General features: G+C 58.7%; 2 protein-coding genes across 2 annotated transcripts; one reads left to right on the top strand and one right to left on the bottom strand.

Moving 5' to 3' along the window:
• Window positions 1–2,462: 2,462 nt before the first annotated feature.
• On the bottom strand, window positions 2,463–8,262 carry LOC309447329 (ectonucleoside triphosphate diphosphohydrolase 8-like). Its single transcript, XM_082067822.1, has 10 exons — window positions 8,131–8,262; window positions 7,723–7,853; window positions 6,948–7,065; window positions 6,342–6,492; window positions 5,636–5,795; window positions 5,296–5,526; window positions 4,082–4,345; window positions 3,592–3,702; window positions 3,215–3,352; window positions 2,463–2,939 (listed from the first exon to the last, which is right to left on the bottom strand). Exons 2-10 carry the CDS (start codon window positions 7,846–7,848, stop codon window positions 2,730–2,732), a joined length of 1,509 nt encoding a protein of 502 aa, XP_081923948.1. The 5' UTR covers window positions 7,849–7,853; window positions 8,131–8,262; the 3' UTR covers window positions 2,463–2,729.
• Window positions 8,263–11,907: 3,645 nt separating this feature from the next.
• ENTPD8 (ectonucleoside triphosphate diphosphohydrolase 8) lies at window positions 11,908–18,223 on the top strand (the record flags this gene model as incomplete). Its single annotated transcript, XM_082067799.1, has 9 exons — window positions 11,908–12,027; window positions 12,447–12,564; window positions 13,584–13,734; window positions 14,281–14,440; window positions 14,947–15,177; window positions 16,259–16,528; window positions 16,935–17,045; window positions 17,181–17,315; window positions 17,963–18,223. 9 exons carry the CDS (start codon window positions 11,908–11,910, stop codon window positions 18,152–18,154), a joined length of 1,488 nt encoding a protein of 495 aa, XP_081923925.1. The 3' UTR covers window positions 18,155–18,223.
• Window positions 18,224–19,260: the final 1,037 nt, after the last annotated feature.

Genomic DNA, 19,260 nt, shown 5'->3' with positions numbered 1-19,260 from the left:
CAGAGGGAGGATGTGCCAGGCTCTGCGGTACCCGCTGGCTCTCCTGAGGGTGCAGCGTTTGGGCTTGTCTGATGGGCTTGGAGACAGAAGGCAAATCATGGAATCATAGAATCACAGAATCATTTTGGTTGGAAGAGACCCTCAAGATCATCAAGTCCAACTGTTACCCACCCCGGCACTGCCCCATGTCCCTGAGAACCTCATGTCCGTCTGTCCAACCCTCCAGGGATGGTGACTCCAGCACTGCCCTGGGCAGCCTGTTCCAACGCCCCACAGCCCTTTGGGGAAGAAATTGTTCCCAGATCCAACCTCAACCTCCCCTGGCGCAACTTGAGGCCGTTTCCTCTGCTCCTGGCGCTTGTTCCTGGGGAGCAGAGCCCGACCCCCCCTGGCTCCAAGCTCCTTTCAGAGAGCTGTAGCATCCAAAGTTGGTAGCGTGGTCCGTGCCTCCCCAGAGGGTTCATCTCATCCTCATCTCATCTCATCATCATCTTTCTTTTCTTCTGGGATAAATGGATCCATGTTCCTGATCATCTTCTTGGAGACAACATTGTCCCATCACGTCACAGAATGGAATGTTAACACTGTTTTGGTTTAGCAGCACTTTGAAATTGGTTGTGGTAGATATATTATTTCTACTAGCACTTAACAGCTGATTAACAAAATTATTTAAAACAATTCAATGGAATTTGTTACAATTAAAACAGCAACTTGATTATAGATTCATTGATGTCAAGGGTCACACTGTACTCACAAAATAGAAAGTTACATCACTTACATACAGACACACACACACAGGTATGATTAAAAGCTTATGTATGAATCTATAAACACACACACACATTAATCCATGGATGTTTGAATATATTCATACACACTAACCTATAGCTTTGTGCGTATGTATGTGGAATATAGGTGGAAGTATACCTCTAAAATGTCCTTCCCAAGCAAATTGCTCACTTCAACGCACTGCCATTCCTCAATGTGTGATTGATTGAAACTCGAGGAATCTGTCCTCACCCATGGCTTCACAATGGCGGTTCATCGCGAGATGTCTCTGAGGGTCTCCCACCTCGAGAACGAGCCCACCACGATCCAGGAGAGCTCACAGGATCTCACTTCGGGATCGCTGTTTATAGGATCGCAAGATCGTTTACTTCAGTCAGTATTTGTTCACTGTAGCCATCCTTAGGATTCCTGAGTTCACATTCTGGAGCATCCAGAACTCTCTGGCCGGTATTGTTCCGGTACCATTTCTCTCGGGCTGAGTCCCGGGTGCACTGGGCTGCCAGCAGTGACAGATGGTCACCACCTTTCCCAGGCAGAAACGGGTCTGTTCCCATACGTCAGGAACTCCAAGAGCACCAGGAGCGTACCTCCACATTGTCTCACCACACTTGTGCCTCAGTTTCCCCACCTTCCGTGCACTTACACTATGGGGCATTGTTCTTGGCAGAGCAATGGAACATGGGGGGGTTGCCTCAGGACCCCATCTCGCCGCACTTGCACAATGGGAATTGTTTTCCCCAAATCACACCTGAGCGCCCTGGTAGCTGGATGGTGGAGTGGCCGAGGAGGGCAGGGGCTGCAGCCCCAGCAGAAGGCCTGGACACGGTGCTGTCAGGCTGAGATTCCAGCAGGATGCTACTGCTGCCCCAACCCTGCTCCTGCCTTTGCCTTCCCTTCTGCTCATTTCTTATCTGCCTGGGGGATGATTCATCTCATTTGCCTGCTGGCAGCAAGGAGCTGACCTTTGGCATTTCTGCAGAAAGGCAGGTGTCTCTCGTCATCAAAAAAACATTGTAAAAGGCAGCACATGGGGAAATGCCCATTACTTTTCTCATGTACAGTGACGATTTGTTTGTCTCCCAGATAAGGGTTGGTGATGACGACGGGAACTCGAGGGAGAGTCAACACAGCTCAGTGCTACCGGAGATGGCCCTGGAGACCTTGCAGTGCCAGCAGGGCATGAGGACAGGCCTTTTCCTCGAGAGCCAGGGTGTCCCACCTCACCCATCCACTGTCTGCCAGGGGAACTCCCCGGATACATGAGGGGGGCCCTGGGAGCTGCCCCTGACATGTCCCAGCAACGTTCCCAAACCACCCCGTGTATTGGAAAGGGAGGGTGAGATATCTGCCAGGCACAGATGTGGCATGCAGCTGGGCCAGAGGAGCCTTGTGCAGCAGAGCAGGGGGCTGCTGCCACCCCCACCTCGCAGGGCTCCCCACGCCTGGGCAGAGCCCCCGACCCATCTCCTGGGCCAGCATCTCCCCACAGTCCCAGCACCACTGCCATGAGTGACACAGACGCTTGTCCTGGGATGGGTCAGGACATGTCCTGCTGCGGCTGTAACCAGCCCTGTGATGATCCCATTGCTGCCGGATCCTCCTTCTCCCTCCCTGCCCCACCATCTCCAGCCACTCTGCGTCACTATGGTCCCCACGTCCCCAGCAATGAGCCCCTGCCCCACACAGCCGCCGCCGCCACCACCTCCCTCCTAGAGCATCTCCAACCAGCAGCAAAGGGAAAGGAAAACCACACAGCACACAGCTACAGGGAGGATTTTTTAAAGCCTGTGCCGGTTCCAGCTCAGCAGGCCAGGACACAGGTGCCCCACATTCAAGTCCCCAGCTCCTGGACAGGTGAGGACAATTCCCCCATCTGCAGCTCCTCACACCAGAGCAGCAGCAGGGCTAAGTGGCTCCAGCAGCCTCTGCAGCCAGTGCTGCTAAACCCTCTCATAACCGGAGAGGTTTTTCTGGCAGCATGTGACTGTGAGCAGGCAGAAGATGAGGACGAGCATGACGGCCAGTAAAACTGTGGCTGCAATCCAGTTGCTTCTCTGGAGCCCTACGACTCTCTGGGGAGTCTCTGAGGGAATCATGTTGGTGAGATTGAGCATGTAGCCCAGAGTCCAGCCCACGTCTACATTAGCGACCTGTGTAGACAAAAAGGAAGAGAGGCTACAAGGTACCAGGCAAGCCAGACAGCTAGACAAGACCTTTGCTGTTGCACCCCCAGGTCACAGAATCATAGAGTCATAGTACAGTTTGTGTTGAAGGGACTTTCCCAGCTCATCCAGTGCCACCCCTGCCATGAGCAGGGACACTGGCTCCCTCCGCATCCCCTGATCCCCACTCAGGCAGGGGCAAGGTGGGCGCCACCATTTCACGGCACAAAGTGGAAGCTGGGGGCTACCAACCACTCTCCTACCTGCTGGACAAAGTGGATGTGAGGCCATGTTGTGTCGTTGAATTTGTAGCCTTGCAGGAGAAGGCTGAGGGTGTAGGCGCTGGCTGCACAGGTGTCGCGAAGGTGGGTCCTGTTCATGGTGGGGAACTCCTTCCGCACCTGCAGCGGGGGAAGAGCAGAGGGGCTGCTGGCACAGAGCAGAGCTTGGGGCAGGTAACGGCCCCATGGAGCAAAGACGGGGAGTGCCTGGGCTTGGGGGGCAAGGAGGGGCCAGGCGGCTGCAGGCTGCTCTCCCAGCTCTGCCTGCCCAGAGATCTCTGTGCAGCAGAGGATGAGCTGTGCATGAGCCCTCAGGCAAAACATGGGCAGGGGCTGGGACCTCCTAGGTGGGATCTCACCTTCTCCCAGCTGCTGTTGCAGAATTGCCAGATAGAGGCATTGACTGCGCTCAGGGACTGCACTCCAGTCAGGTTCAGAAAGTGAAGGTTGTAATAAAGCCCTGAAAAGGCCTGCGGGTGTTCAAGAGCAAAGGCAGCAGGTTAGTGAAGCACCCAGGCCACTGCCACCCCCGGCCCTCCCTCGGGCTGCTCCGCAGGGGTCCCCAAGGCCACTCTCAGCACCGCAGGGTGATGTGGGCCGACCCGCTGGGAGGGAGCCCTGGGGCTGCTCCCCACAGCGACAGAGGCTGGTGCTGTGACAAGAGGCCAGGGTCTGCCTGGCAGGCTGGGGAGCACCCTGCCTGTCTCCGTGCATCAGGCATGTTCCAGCTTTCAGGGCTGGCACTATTCACACTTTCCTCCTACAGCAGTTTTCCCGGGGTCTTGGCCAGCCCCTGGTGCCCCAAAACCCCACACCCCCACCACAGCCACGCCAACGGAGGCTCCTTACAAAGAACTGTCCCCGCACGGGCGGCTGATAAACCCCGTTGAACCCGCACGTCCTGTTGGCCCCACAGCTGATGTTGAAGACTTTCCGGACAGCGATGCTGCATGCCCCTGGGTCCCCTGTCCCCGTCACCGTGAGGACCTGCGCAGGGCTGGATGTGTGTGGTGCATGGACACAGGGACTGTTGTAGAGTTCTGCTGTGGTGACGTTCTCCTGGTATCCGCTGGGGTAGCAGGGGTGTGATATGTGCTGGGAAGACAGGTTGCCCTGGAGAGAGCAGGAGCCATTAGCATCACCCTGGCACTGAGGATGAGGATGGAAAGGAGACAGAGCCCACAGACAGCCCCTGTTCCCACACTCAGGTGCAGGACACTGCCATGCTGGCACCACCACCCATGGAGTCTCATCCATGGGACACAGACACAGAATCCTGGTGACAAGCATGGCACAACCCCACTGTGGTCAGGGATCAGCGACACTGACAAGTCGCATGGCCAGGGCCTTGTGGTTTTGTACCCTGTGCTGCATGTGGACCCATTTTGTCCCCACTCCTCCTTTGCAGGGTCACCAGACTCAGGGCAGAGCCAAGGCTGAGAAGCCATTTATTCAAAACCAAAGCAGACACTGAATTCTCTTTGCACCGTGGTCTTTTGCCCATTCCAGCCAGCACAAACTAGTGCTGAGCCCTTACCCACAGCCAAGCTACAGATATGAGTATCCCCTGTGCAGCAACAACACCTCCCTGTACTCTCCCATGCCCAGCGCTTACTGCTATAGACCAGCATGTTTGGATTTCTACCCACAAAACCAACTTACCCATTGCCTTACTGGTGCTAAAAAGTCTCACTGAGTCTTCCCAACCTCCCAGCACCCAGCAGGTTCCATTCTCCAGGACTGGCCCCTTCCAGCCCCCTGTGGCTGATCTGACACAGCCCCTCCGTCTGGACAGGGACGCAGATCTGGTGGGTAAAACGGCCCCCACCATCCTGGCAGCAGCCGTGGCCAGGCGTTCTGCTTTGCAGTGTCCATCTCCATCTGGGCTCAGTCCTGCCCTGCAGCTGGGACACCCCGGGATGGCTCCTGCCATGGTGCCCCTGTTGTACCCACCATCCTCACTGGGGGCTGCACAAAGGCACCCAGCCCAGCGCCCGCCGGCCCAGCGCGGTGAGATCAGGGCTCAGGCTGCGGCGGAGGAGCAAAAGGCTGGAGCTGGTTACCTGGTGTAAGGATGCCACCAGCATCTTCAGGGCTTGCTTTTGCCCATAGCAGAGGTAGCTGTGGGTGTAAATGGAGTAGTTGGTCCCGTACAGCCGAAGGAGGGCTCTTGTGCTGCTGTCTTCTATGGTGGTCCCAGGAAGGAATGTGATCTGGGTTGAAGCGCCACCGAGGTCCAGAGCACCCACCAAATCTTCTGCCGGTGGGTGGGTCCACTGGCCTGTGAAGGAGAACTGCCCCACACCAGGAGTTACCCAGGGGGACCAAGCATGGGGCAACCACAGCCCAGACCACGGCACAGCAGGGAGGGGGACACCCTCTGCCCGATGCCCCAGCCCGCACCTTGACAAGGGTCTCCAGGAGGTAGTTGACGGTGATCCAGCCAAAGGAGCCCTCCTCGTTCCCCGTCAGGATCCGAGCTCCGCGGAAGTCCACGGGGTACTCGCCAATGGCTTTGGCGATCTCGGCGAAGACCTGCTCGGCCTTGGTGCTGTTCTGCTCCCTGCGCAGGGAAGGAGATAAACCCCATGCAGTGCAGGAGCTGATGGCCGGGGAGCTTTCAGTGCACGGCGAACAGCAAGAGGCTGCCGCCTTCTGCCGAGGAGCGGAGCTGCCCAGAGACAGGCGCATCCCCTCCATCGCTGCCCTGCCCGCGGTGCCTCTCCTGCAGCCGCCAAATCCCTCGGCCGCTGTGCTGGGACTCTCCCTAAACCGCGGCCTGCGGGCTCAGCCTGGGCACATGGGAAGGTTCAGGCAAGTCTGGCCCAGGAGGCTGATCCAGCCCTGGGGCTGCTGCCGGGCTGGTGCTGGGGGTTTCCCCACGGGCACAGCTGCAGATCCCTTGGACACCCCGGCGGATGCAGACATGGATGTTCTGCCCTTCGCCGTGGCCTGCGCGGGCAGCAGTGCCCTGTGCCCCCGGCCCCCATGTCCCCAGCCCCCCGTGTCCCCAGATCCCCGTCCCAGCCCCCTGCACCGGCTCCGATGCACAAACACAAGGTTGCTGGGGCAGGGGGAGGAGGTGGTTGGCACCGGGCAGGGCCGCTACCTCAGCAGCCGCATCCCCGCTGTGGCCCCCAGGTAGGTGGGGGTGTCCCGCTGCTGCTCTGCCGGGACGATCTCCATGGCCTTGTCCAGGCAGGGCTTCAGGCTGGCTCCAGCCCCAGCGGGGTCGTCTGCGTAGCTGGAGATGCCGGGTCCTGCAAGAGAGCAGCGGGGATGGAGCGAGCTCAGTGCCAGCCAGAGTGTCCTCCCATTGCCCAGGCCAGGGAGCTCTCTGGATCTTCTTGGCAATACCCAGATGTCCCTGTCACAGCCCAAAACTCCACTGTGTTTGGTGCTTTACAGATACCAAAAAGGGAACTGCTGACCCAAAGAGCAGTTTGGAACCATTTACAAAAACCAGCAGAAACCCAGTAATGTTTAGGGATTTTTGCAGAGGTTTTAGGAGGCCCCGTGGGAACATGAACCTGCATGTTATGAAAGCAGCTGTGAAGAGCTGTTGTTGGAAGAAAAGTCAAGGGAGCAGTTACATGGGAGAAGGAGCAAACTCTGCACATCCAGCATCCCATGCTGTGAGCCACTGGCTCCAGGAACGGAGGTAACTGGCAGTCAAATTCCTTACCCAGGGACAGACACATGTGGGCACACTCACCGGACACGGTGCAGGCTTCAACCTGGGAGACGATGCCGGTGCCGTTCTCCTTGTCCACAGGCCATCGGTAGATGTAAAGAGCCGTGTGCGTGGAGCCGGCGTCGAACACCAGCCCGTACTGGGGAGGCAGAGGGGACACGGGGTCACATTATGCTCAGGGCTGCACCAAATGCCACGGGGGTTTCTGAGAGGTTCTACTCTCGCCTTCCCGTCCATGAATGCAAGCGGCGCAGTTTTAAACATCCATCCTCCCTTTAGCAGCCCCGCTCCACCTCTCACCCCCCTGACTTAGCCACTCAAGGGAGTTCCAGCTCAGGCAGGGAAGACGGGCAGGTCAGCAGGGTGATTTGCAGCGCGGGGGGGATCCAGTACATCCCAAAGGGCTCAGGCTGCCAAAGCTGCTCCCAGACCTTGGGAAGTGGCAAATCCCACAAACCCTGACTATTTTTTAACAGTCTGCAAAAGTCAGCAGAAAGCAAGGAAAGATGTAAACCCACCACGTGCTCTGGACAACTGAAAACAGAGAAGAGAAAGTGTCTGGGGTGGAAAACAGAGCAGTCCCGGGAAAAGGGCTGCTCTTTTCTTTAACAAGGAGGTAGGACTGTGTTTTAGGAGGGGTGGTTGATCTGCCCAGTGCTACATTGATTAGGTTAAGCTCTGAAAAGCTGTGCTGGTTATAGGCAAGCGGAGAGGAAGGCAGGGCTCATGAAGGATTAGGGGCGGAAAGGGGCTGATGGTCACTCCCAAGCTCCCCCAGGTCCCACCGGGCACCTACTTTGCTCCTTGTCGGAAGGGCAGCGTCCTTGGCCGGGGTCAGCACCAGGAGGAAGGCGGCCACCCCCAGCGCTCCCAGCACGGCCGCCGCGCTCCAGCCCAGCGCCCCGAGCGGGCCCGTCCGCATCCCGGCTGTGGGGAGGGAGGGTCTGTGCCAGGGCAGCCCCAGCCCGCCTGCCCCCGCCACATCTTCGCAGCCCCTCCCGGGCTCCCCTTGTCCCGGGACCCGCACATCCCCCAGGGACACGGTGGGGACACCATGACCCTTGGCCGGCAGCAGCAGCCCCGGGCCAAGCGGGGCTGGAGCCGAGCGCTCCCCCGCCGGCAGCGCCGGGACGGGGCAGGGCCGAAGGCTCCCTCCTGCTCGGCCCCCGGGAGAGCGGCCGCGGTCCCGCTGCCCCCGCCGTACCTGTGCCGGACACCCTGCTCTGCTTCCTCGGGCGAGGGAGCGCCGAGCCCGCTGCTCCCGCTGCTCCCGCTGCTCCCGCTGCCCGCACCCCCGGGCACAGCCCCGGGGCAGCCCTGCCCGCGCCCGGCCCCGCGGTGCAAAGCGAAAGTGCGGCCTGGGCCGGGCTCGGATGTCCGGGTTGGGGCCGGCCGGGCCGGGGCGGGGGCTCGGCGCTGCCTGCGGGCCGGCGGCAGCTGCTGCCTGCGCCTCTGCCCTGCCCGCACCCCGGGCTGCGTGCCCGGGCTGGGCACAGACAGGAGCCTGGCCAGGAGGATGGGGCCCTGGCTGTGGGGACAGTTGGGACCCTCGACATGGGGACAGGTGGATCCCTGGCTGGGGGGACAGACAGGACACCGGCCGTGAGGATGGGTCCCTGGCTCTGGGAGTGGGTCCCTGGCCATGGGGATAGATGGGACCCTGGCCATGGGGACAGATGGGCCCTGGCTGTGAGGATGAGTCTGTGGCTGTGGAATCAGGGGGACAGGTCCCTGGCTGTGGAGATCAGGTTGCTCTCTAGCTGTGGGGACAAGCCCCTGGCCATGTAGGTGTGTTCCCAGCCGTGAGGACGGGTCTGGATCTGCCAGGTCCCTCCTGTGTCTGTGCTGGCCCCTCTGCCAGGCTGTCAGTGCCTGCGGTGGGGCGGCGTGGGGCACGCAGAGCCCGGTGACAGCAGGGCTGTGCGCTGGCAGGCTTGGCCCATGCTTTACCTTGCGGGGTGTTTCTGCAGCAGGTCTGGGACAGGGATGTTTGTGGGGCTCTCAGATCTCAGCCGCTGCCCTCACCCCAGGCCCAGCCGGCTCACAGGCTCCCCAAGGAGCAGAGGTTTGTCATGAGCTTCTCGAGGGGCTGTCCCCGGCTGAACCCCACCAGGTCCCCCCAGCAGCCCGTGGCTGGAGGTCTCCCCGGCAGAGCCACTCCTCCAGCAGCGAAGTGGTTAACACCAGGCACCACTTCCACCCCAGCTCTCCAGCCTCGGCCTCGCTGCCTCCTGGCCAAGCGCTCTCCTGGGCAGGTTGCTGGTCCGGAGCCAAGGGGAGGGCCAGAGCAGGGACTCGGGACAGCCTTTGTCCCAGCAGCGGGCTCTGTGCTCCAGGTACGCGCTGACACGGGGCGAGCGCGGCTGTGCTGGCAGCAGCAGCCAGGAGAGCTCGGGTGAGCTGCGGGCCGGGGAAGGGGCTGGGGAGCCCCTCTGCTTGCTGGGGTGGTGGGGTCTCGGAGCTGGGGGTGCCCCAGGCAGCAGCAGAGCCAGGTGCTGGGGATAAACACGCTCCATGGGCTGGAGGGGCAGGAGGGAGAGGGCTGGGACAGCTGCTCGCTGCATGAGGTGCCCAAGGGGGCAGAGGGTCAGGGAGGGGACATGGACAGGGCATGGAGGGCACTGCTGAGCCCCGGTGCTGGTGGGAGGCAGGGGACTGCTCTGCCTGGTAAAGATGCTCCCAGCATGCACACTTATCCTCTTATAATCTCAAGTGCCTTTTGGACTTCCATATCCTAAAAGTGCATGGTGGGCAAGTCAGCTTCCCATTTTCCCAAGCAACAGCCAGTTTAGATCCAGCAACGCCTCTGCACGGTTCCTCCCGCATGTCGCAGCCCCCTCTGTCCCTCCCTACGAGGGACACGGCATGGCGAGGGACATCCCGCGGATGTTTGTAGAGCGCTTGGGTGGGCAGGGTCGTACGCAAACAAGTGCGGCAGCAGCCCAGGGGCTGTGCACAGCTGTGACCCTTCCACACATTGCAGTGGCCAGGCCCTGCTCCTTGCGGTGCTGTGCAGCAACGTGCCTCTTCTTTAGCTCTGGAGGCATCACCACCACCTTCCCGTCCCTGCTGCTCAACTGACCCAGCAGCAGGCAGCAGTGCTGGCCAGCCCCAAGGTGCCACTGAAACACCGGGCACATCAATCAGCTTCTCACGTGCCTCTCACCGTGTTTTCCACCCTCTGGGCTCCCTGCCCTGCTCTCATCCCCAGGCCCCGCTGGCTCTCTGCTGCCTGCAGATGTTGCCTCCTGCCAAGTCAAAATGGAAATTAGTCCCTACCTGAGCAGGTGAAGTTCATTTCCCACCCCCTGCCACATGCAAGACAGTGCAGTTTATCACCATTTTGTATTGTTCCATCGTACAGTGCCTGGGACAGGACTTTCCAGGATGTGGGCTGGGCTGGGGATTTTTGCTGCTGCTTTGTTACCTGGAATACGGAATCACATCCCAATGACACAGCTATATCTGGGCAAGCTCTAGCAGGGCTGATAGGACTGGAGATGTGACAATACAGGAATTCATTCATTGATCCATATGATCCCGCCTGGCTACCACACAGGGGAGGGGACCTGGCTGTGAGATAAGGTCTGATAAGGGTTTCCTGGAATCCTGTGTCCCATGACACGTGCCAGAAGAGAACAGCTACTATCCCTCACTATACATCTCATGTCCCACAGGAGATTGGTCACCCACGTTCGTCACTGGAGATGCTGACTGTAAAACAGAAATCAGCATCTCCTTCAACCTTGCCAAAGGTCTTTCCTCTCCTTTTCAAGCCACCAGCCTGGTCTGGCCAAAGGAATTTCTCTGTGTTTTTATGTGCTCTCAAGAGAAATGAGTAGCCAAGTGACAGCCCACGGGTGCCACCTCAAAGCAGAGGTTGGGTTAAGCCGCTTCTCTAGGCTGTGTCCGGTGGCGCAGAGCAGGGAGAGCTGTCATGTGCAAACCACATCTGGAGCAGCTGTGCAGTGCTGAGCATGTGGCCGCATCAGCTGCCACGTGCTGAGGCTGTTGCAAGGAACCAGACGCTTTGCTTTGCTTCTCCGCTGCAATTCTCACTGGTGCCTCAGGGCTGGTTGTGCCGAGCACTGAGCTCCAGCCGGATGAGGGCAGGTGCAGAACTTGCTCTGTTCCGCACTGGCCTTGGCTGCCCATGCAACGCTATCACTGTCAGCATGCCAGCTTGGCTATGGGCTGTGTGTACGCAGCTCAGCAGGAGTTTTCTGCCTCTGCCCTTCTGCCTGCCCTTGGGACTGCAGGAGAGGCTTGGAGATCTCCTGCAGACAAGGACACTGGCCCTGTGTGTCTGCTTACCTGCTGTGGCATCACCAAGAGCTGAGGAGAGCTGAGCCAGGCAGGACACATGTGGCTGGAGATGCCATTCCCTTGCCTGGAGCAGCCAGAACCCTCACAAGGGCAGTCTGGGACTGCTGGGCAACAGACGTGACCAGATGGTCCTGTCTGGTGGGACGGGTTTTGCAAGGGAGCAGGGTATGGTGGCATGTGGGTGCCAGAGGGATGCAGCTCTGCATGCGTCCCGGGAGGGGATGGCCACACTGGGAACCTGCCAGGACATGGTCCTGCTCTCACTCTGGGTCTCCTGTTTGTCTCTGCTTCCCCAGATGATGCTGCTGGGACAGGAGATGCTGACCTGCCAGTTTGAGTAGGGCAGAGGGATGGGGCACGCAGAGAGGGGCCTGAAGGGCTGCAGTTGAGAAGGCAGGGCTGAAAAAGCCATGCTGAAAAGCCCCCAGGGAGGGTGTGTTCAGAAGGAGAGGGTGTCCTAGGCCTGAGACTGCCTAGACCCTCCCATAAGAGCAGCCATGTACTGGAGCACAGCTTCAAGCCCAAGTTAGGGAAGGGGAAAGTCCCATCTTGACAGGTCCCATAACCATCCATGAGATTTGCATTTCAAAACTGGCCTTGCAAATGCAGAGATGTGAGCACGTGGTTGGGGCTGTTCTTGCAGGTTGGAGGAGGAATGGACTACAAAGCCAAGGCCGTTGCAGGTCTCCTGGCAGCCACCTGTGTCTTCAGCATCATTGCCCTCATTCTGAGTGTGGTGCAGGTGAAGAACGTGTTCCTGCCTCCCAGCACCAAGGTAGGGTCCTTGGGAGGCGCGCAGCTCCCAGCTCTCGCTGAGTGCTGGCTGCCCCTTGGTATTGGACTTTCCACAGGTTTCAGGCAGGCTGTGGTGTTTGTCACCAAGATGGGGACAAACTCCCACATAGGCTGGCTTGCCAAGGTGGGTCTGGCAGAGTTTGGTCACCGTGATTGACCCTATAGCATTTTCATCGCAGAGCATTGCCAGCTCAAAGGGCGTGTGATGGAGCCTTGTCCCTGACACAGCTGGTGACTGCAGTGCCACAGGGCTTTCCCTGCGCTGGGGACACTGTTTGGTGACTCGAGTTTCCCCTGCGTACCAGGGGCTCTGCTGACTCTCCTGGAGCTCCCCTGGCTCTGCGGCGGGTGACGCTGCTCTGCACCCCCTGACACCCTGTGTCCCCTCTGCCTTCCCAGTACGGGCTGGTGTTCGACGCCGGCTCCACACACACGGCTCTCTACATCTACCAGTGGCCTGGGGACAAGGAGAACGGCACCGGCATCGTCTCCCAGGTGGAGGCCTGTGCCGTGTCCGGTGAGTGTGCCAGGATGTGTCTGTCCCTTTCCACTGCCCCTGCTCAGCTGGGGGACATGGGGACTGGCCAGCCAGGGTGGCTGTCCTGCAACACCAAGGCGAGTTTGCTGACTTATGCCAGGGATGGTAAATGCCCCAAGGGCACTTATTTATTGGGCATTTATAAATATATGAAGGTGCTGTTTGGCTTCTGCACAAGGACTGGTCCCTCTGGAGGGTGGGACCAGGCTAGCAAGGAGAGGTGAGGTCAGCTGGATGGTCCACGGAGCTGGGCTGGGACTGTCAAAGGCCACCAGGCCAGGGCAGAGGTGCCTGCGCAGGGGCAGGGGGGCTCAGAACTCACCTCAACCACAGATCCAGGCTCTGCGGCAGCTGCATGGCAGTTACTGGTTAACTGCAAAGGTCTGGCAAAGGACAAAGTGTAACGGAGAGGGTGCATGAGCTAATGGCCATATGGTGTGCAGAGCTCAGGGGAGGGTAAATAGTGATATTTCCACCCCAAAGCCTGTCCCTACCCACCGCAGGACCATGCTGGGTGCTCAGATCCAGTGCCAGCCTCTAAAAATAGGAACTCAAACAAGCTGTGCAGAGGGCACTTCTGCGTGTGCGTATCAGCTCCGCACACCCTCCCAGCAGGACAAAGGAGAGCCTGACCCTTCCCCAGGGAAATAAGGAACGGCTCTGTTTGCCAACCAAGTCCTGTGGGACCGGCTGGCTGCCTTTGGGCAGTTCGACCTCCCTGGGATTATGCATGTGCCCAACATCACAGGGCTCACACCGCAGCCCTCCCCATCCATCCAGGGCAAGAGCTCCCTCAGTGTGCCATGGCTGTGGCGTGTGAGCAGTCTCCAGGCACGCAAGCTCTGAGCGCTGCCCTCCCAGGGACACCCTTGGCAAGGCCAGAACTAGCCTGGGTGTGCAGGAAAACCCCTGGGGCCTTTTGGGGTGGACGTGTCCCACGTTGCCCTGTCCCTCCTGGCTGGCACTGAGCTCTCTCCATCCCCGCCGCCCTCTTGCAGGACCCGGCATCTCCAGCTACGCAGACGACCCCGCTGGGGCTGGAGCCAGCCTGAAGCCCTGCCTGGACAAGGCCATGGAGATCATCCCGGCAGAGCAGCAGCGGGACACCCCCACCTACCTGGGGGCCACAGCGGGGATGCGGCTGCTGAGGTAGTGGCCCTGCCCGGTGCCGACCACCTCCTCCCCCTGCCCCAGCAACCTTGTGTTTGTGCATCGGAGCCGGTGCAGGGGGCTGGGACGGGGATCTGGGGACACGGGGGGCTGGGGACACGGGGGCCGGGGGCACAGGGCACTGCTGCCCGCGCAGGCCACGGCGATGGGCAGAACATCCATGTCTGCGTCCGCCGGGGTGTCCGAGGGATCTGCAGCTGTGCCCGTGGGGAAACCCCCAGCACCAGCCCGGCAGCAGCCCCAGGGCTGGATCAGCCTCCTGGGCCAGACCTGCCTGAACCTTCCCACGTGCCCAGGCCGAGCCCGCAGGCCGCGGTTTAGGGAGAATCCCAGCACAGCGGCCGAGGGATTTGGCGGCTGCAGGAGAGGCACCGCGGGCAGGGCAGCGATGGAGGGGATGCGCCTGTCTCTGGGCAGCTCCGCTCCTCGGCAGAAGGCGGCAGCCTCTTGCTGTTCGCCCTGTGCTGAAAGCTCCCCGGCCATCGGCTCCTGCACTGCATGGGGTTTATCTCCTTCCCTGTGCAGGGAGCAGAACAGCACCAAGGCCGAGCAGGTCTTCGCCGAGATCGCCAAAGCCATTGGCGAGTACCCCGTGGACTTCCGCGGAGCTCGGATCCTGACGGGGAACGAGGAGGGCTCCTTTGGCTGGATCACCGTCAACTACCTCCTGGAGACCCTTGTCAAGGTGCGGGCTGGGGCATTGGGCATAAGTGAGCACGGTATGAGCTACACCCAGGTTTCTTTATCCCCAGAGGACAGAAAAATGTAGTTTTGGGGAACTCGTCATCCAAATAGACATAGCCTGTTGTTGTGAACTGCACACTCAACTCCACTGATGTGATTACTAGAATCAAAGGTGTTCGTGTCCAGCTCAGCCTGGCCCTGTGCTCTCCACTTACATACAGGTCAATTTTGGCATCACAGGGATGCAGCATTACCAGGCACCAAATGAATGGTTATTCTTTCCCTCCTCAAAGTCCCTGGATCGAAGCTGATGTGCAGCAGCCAAGGGACCAGTGTTGCATCGAGGCCTGTGTGGGCCAAGGAGGATATGGGCAGTAAGGGATTAAACAGGGAGATAGGAGAAGGAAGGTCCCTCAGGGGCTTCTGAGCCCACAGAACCTTGATGGAAGGGGCAGGGACTGTGACTCCTTCCAGTTCAGACTAACGCTTGCTGTCTTATGGGTCCAGTTTTCCTTTGCAGAGAAATGGGAACACCCACAGGACACTGAGGTTCTTGGAGCTCTGGACCTTGGAGGTGCCTCGACACAAATCACCTTCCAGCCTGGAGTCACCATTGAGGACGAGAACACCTCTGTCTCCTTCCGGCTGTACGGCACCAACTACTCCCTGTACACCCACAGCTACCTCTGCTACGGGCAGACCCAGGCCCTGAAGATGCTGCTGGCAGCTCTGCACCAGGTACCGCAGCCGCCGCCCACCAGGGGCTGCTCAACCATTTCCTTTTGCCATGAAAAACGTCTTCCAAAAATGTTGGGCATGCCTGTGGAAAAGGCATTAGGGAATTGAGAATTTATACAAATTCGAAAACCTGAAAGAGACTCTGAATTTTTCTGCGGAATCAAAAACTTCTCTCTCATTTAGGTGGAAGGTGGTGGTGGTTCCCTTACAGGGCTCCCTTCACTGCAGATGCTGTCATGTCAGGGCATTTTTCATCATTTCCCAAGCCCAGCTATATCTTCAGCTCCTTCCCTGTCCCCTCAGGCATGGGCATGAGGTGTTTCCTTGGCTGAGTAGTTCGCAAGTGTCAGCTTCATTGAAACACAAGTGGTTTGAAAGGCCACCAAGTCCTCTACTGGACAATAGATGCAACATCCAGATAGGAGAGGACGCCTGGCTGTGCTTGTTGAGTCTCCAGTCTTTACGGCCCTACATGTGGCAGCAGGTGTGGCAGAGGACTGAGACTGCACGCAGCTCAGTGCAGAGCTGACAGAGAGCTGTTCATGATGAGCAGATTAACTCACCCTTCCTCAATTTCTGCCCAGGAGAGGGCTCCCAGCACACCTCCTGCACAGCACTCTGCCACTAACCAGCAGCCTCCCGTCTCACCCCGGGCAGAGCTCACAGCCCAGTGCTGTGGGGACGGGGCTGCTTGGGGCCGTGCGGCGGGATGCGCCTTTGGTTCTTTCTGGGCTGGGGCCTGCACGGTGCGGTGGGACAGAGTGAACGCCAAGAGCAGCAAGCTCTCGGTGCAGGCAGAGGGCACACGCTGCCCTCGGGGCAGGCTGCCTTCCCATGGGGACGCCCGGGCTGGCGGTGGCATCACCACCCAGCACAGTGGTGCTCAGTGGTGGAGCCAATGGCAGGACCAGCAAAAGCCGCGAGCAGGTTAGTTTTGCAAAGGATGGGTCCTGATTCTCCTCAAATCCTCCTAGGGTCCAGACTCTGCCTTTTGTGAATGTTGAAGCACAGGGTGGGCTGTGGGGTAGGGTTTCACTGGCATCCCATGCCCATCTCCACTAATGGCTCCTGCTTTCTCCAGGGCAACCTGTCTTCCCAGCACATATCACACCCCTGCTACCCCAACGGATACCAGGAGAACGTCACCACAGCAGAACTCTACAACAGTCCCTGTGTCCATGCACCACACACATCCAGCCCTGCGCAGGTCCTCACGGTGACGGGGACAGGGGACCCAGATGCGTGCAGCATCGCTGTCCGGAAACTCTTCAACTTCAACATCAGCTGTGGGGCCAACAGGATGTGCGGGTTCAACGGGGTTTATCAGCCGCCTGTGCGGGGACAGTTCTTTGTAAGGAGCCTCCGTTGGCGTGGCTGTGGTGGGGGAGGATGGAGGGTGGGAGCTCCTCTGCCACTGGCTGTGGGAAAGGGTGGGGAGAGAGGGGACCCCCGAGCTGGTCCCATCTGCAAATCTTCTGTGCTGGGAGGTGAGTTCTGCCTCCTGCCATGTCCCAGCGCTCCCTGAGGGAAATGGGAAGATCTTGTCCCAAGGAGCAAGCCTGACCTAGCTCAGAGTGCAAGCAGCAGCCCCAGGGCTTGTTGACCAGCTCCAAAACTTTCCGATGGACCATCAAGTGGGTACTGGATGCAGAACCCTAGGAATTGCATGAGACTGTCCTAAGGCAAGAGGTGCCCCTGGGTCTTTCCTCTGGCTGAGGAAGGAGATGTAGTTTTGACCATTTCCCCTTATCCCCCAGGCCTTTGCTGGGTTCTACTACACCTTCCACTTCCTGAACCTGACCAGCCAGCAGTCTCTAAGTGATGTCAACCTGACAGTCCAGGCCTTCTGCAAGCGGCACTGGGCAGAGGTGAGCGCCCTGCGAGGGGCAGCGGGGAGCCCTGTGCTTGTCCTGTCCCCAGGCCCTGCTGTTCCCTGGGCCAGGGAGGGTTTCTGAGCAGCTGTTTCATTCTCCATTGCACTGTGTCCCCTGTTGGCCCCACAGCTGGTGGAGACTTTCCCGCAGCAGAAAGAGAATCTACACACATACTGCTCTGTGGCCATTTATATCTTGACGCTGCTGTTTGATGGCTACAAGTTCGACGAGCACACGTGGAGCAGCATCCAGTTCAGGCGGCAGGTAACCCTGTGCGGCAGGTAACCCTGTGGGGCAGGCAGCAGCGGCCACATCCCTGCCCTGACCTGATGGCACGTTGGGGAGCAGCATCCTTGGAATCTCCTGCATCAGAAATGTGTCCCCACCTCGTGCCTGCCAGCCCATGATCCCAGCACAGCTTCACTCTTTTGTATCTGCCCCCAAACCTCTGACACCAGCTTGTTTGTCACTCTGGTGTGAACATAAGCTCAATTTTAAGGGGGTCAGCGAAGAGCAGAGTGGGATTGGGCCACTTTGGTCTCTGATGTTGGGCAAAATTGACTTGAGCATCAGAGAGGTGATGGTGGCCCCATTACCCATTTGGGCCAGAATATGACCAAATTTGAAGGATCATAGGGGAGCGTGAAAGCTCAGATCCAAAATCGTGTGCTGGTCACGCAGGCACATCTGGCGCAGAGCAGTCACCCGTGTCCAGCTGCCCTTTAGCCCCGGGGAGGGGGGCACAGGAAAGCTGCCTCTGTAACTGGTCCTGGTAAGATCAGATTCACCACAGGCAGGGCCACACGTGAAATCACAGCTGGGGCAGCTCATGGGAGAGATGCCCTCACGCCAAAGCTACCGGTGCCTGGGAAAGGCACTTTTGGATGATCTCTTCTGCTTTCTCACCTCAGGCAGCGAACACTGACATCGGGTGGACACTGGGCTTCATGCTGAACTTCACCAACATGATCCCCACAGAGGCTCTGGAACACGTCAAGGGGCACCAGCCCAGCCTGTGGGCAGGCGCCGTCTCCTTCATTGTGCTGGCCATAGTGGCAGGCCTGGTGGCCGCCGTCCTCCAGTGCTTCTGGAAAACCAAGTAGCTCCCAGCCTCCTGCCCACTGAACCAGGCAGGGAAGTGGTGAAAAGGAAGGAGGAAGGGGGAGAAGGATGAGGGCATTATACCCACCTCCATTGCTCAGGAGGTCTAAGTGGGTCATCTCTGTAAAGGTATTGAACATGACAAAGGTCTCTTGAGGTCTCCAAGTACTCCAAGAGGAAAAGGCTCTTGACTCCAGAAAAGACTTCAATCTGGCTGACAAAGGCTGACTGAGACCCAGTGGCTAGATGAAGCCAGATAAATTCAAACTAGAAATAAAATCCTTTCTTTGTTTTTCAACTGCGAAGGTCACTAACCAGGCCAGCACGGTTTCCTTGGTACTTCAGTCCCACTGGGCTGCTCTCCCACCAGTCACGGGAGGCAATCGGTGCTGGAGAGCAGTGGTGGCCACCTAAACTCTGAGGAGAAGGGTGACCTCATCTGTATCTTGCCCTGTGCAAGACTTCCGTAGTACGTGACAGAATATCTTCCCAAAGACACTGCCAGCTGTCCTTAAAAATATTTACTGGCATATCTCAGCAGAAAAATACAAGTGGAAGTTGATTTAAGAGCTGCCAACTCTGGCTCAGGGTTTATTTTATATTCAAGTTACATAGCCCAGCTTTGTCAGATACCAAATTCCTAGCAGGTTCCAGCTCCCAGCCCTTGAGTGGTTTATTTAGATGAGCAGAGCCCAGCACAGCTCAGCTGTAGGAACCAGACAGACATTTCAGTCCCTCCAGCTCCAGCCAGCGCTCTCCCCAGCCCCACCAAGGCTCTGCCAAAGCCCAGGGCTGCTCTGAGCAGGTTCACAGCTACATCCCCTCACAGCATGAAGCAGTGACATCCAGGCAGGAATTAAGGGTTTAAGAAAAGAACCGGAGGCATCTGTGCTGAGGGATGCTCAGAGCCCTATAGCTCTGGCAGGTCCATGGAGTATTTGCTGTGGATGATGATCCATGGTGGTCCTAACGCAGGTGTTGTCCCATACAGCCCACTGCAAACTGGTGACAGGGGCTTCCCAGAGAGCAGCACCTCTTGGAGATGAGAGAAAGAGGAGAAAGGCCAGGGGAGGCCACCAAGATATACACAGGGCTGGAACAGCTCTGC

Source organism: Streptopelia decaocto (genome assembly GCF_964273445.1).
Source record: "Streptopelia decaocto genome assembly, chromosome: 17".
NCBI lineage: Eukaryota > Metazoa > Chordata > Aves > Columbiformes > Columbidae > Streptopelia > Streptopelia decaocto.
The sequence above is the reverse complement of the archived record's forward strand: the minus strand, read 5'-3'. Positions and strand labels throughout refer to the sequence as shown.

Bases quoted from the DNA above. Each gene is read 5' to 3' on its own strand.
- LOC309447329 (XM_082067822.1), bottom strand. From the start codon at position 7,848: ATGCGGACGGGCCCGCTCGGGGCGCTGGGCTGGAGCGCGGCGGCCGTG. The intron at 4,346-5,295 runs GTAACCAGCTCC...TGCTCTCTCCAG, and splicing joins TGGTGGCATCCTTACACCAG to GGCAACCTGTCTTCCCAGCA. The intron at 3,703-4,081 runs GTAAGGAGCCTC...GAACACCCGCAG, and splicing joins CCGTGCGGGGACAGTTCTTT to GCCTTTTCAGGGCTTTATTA.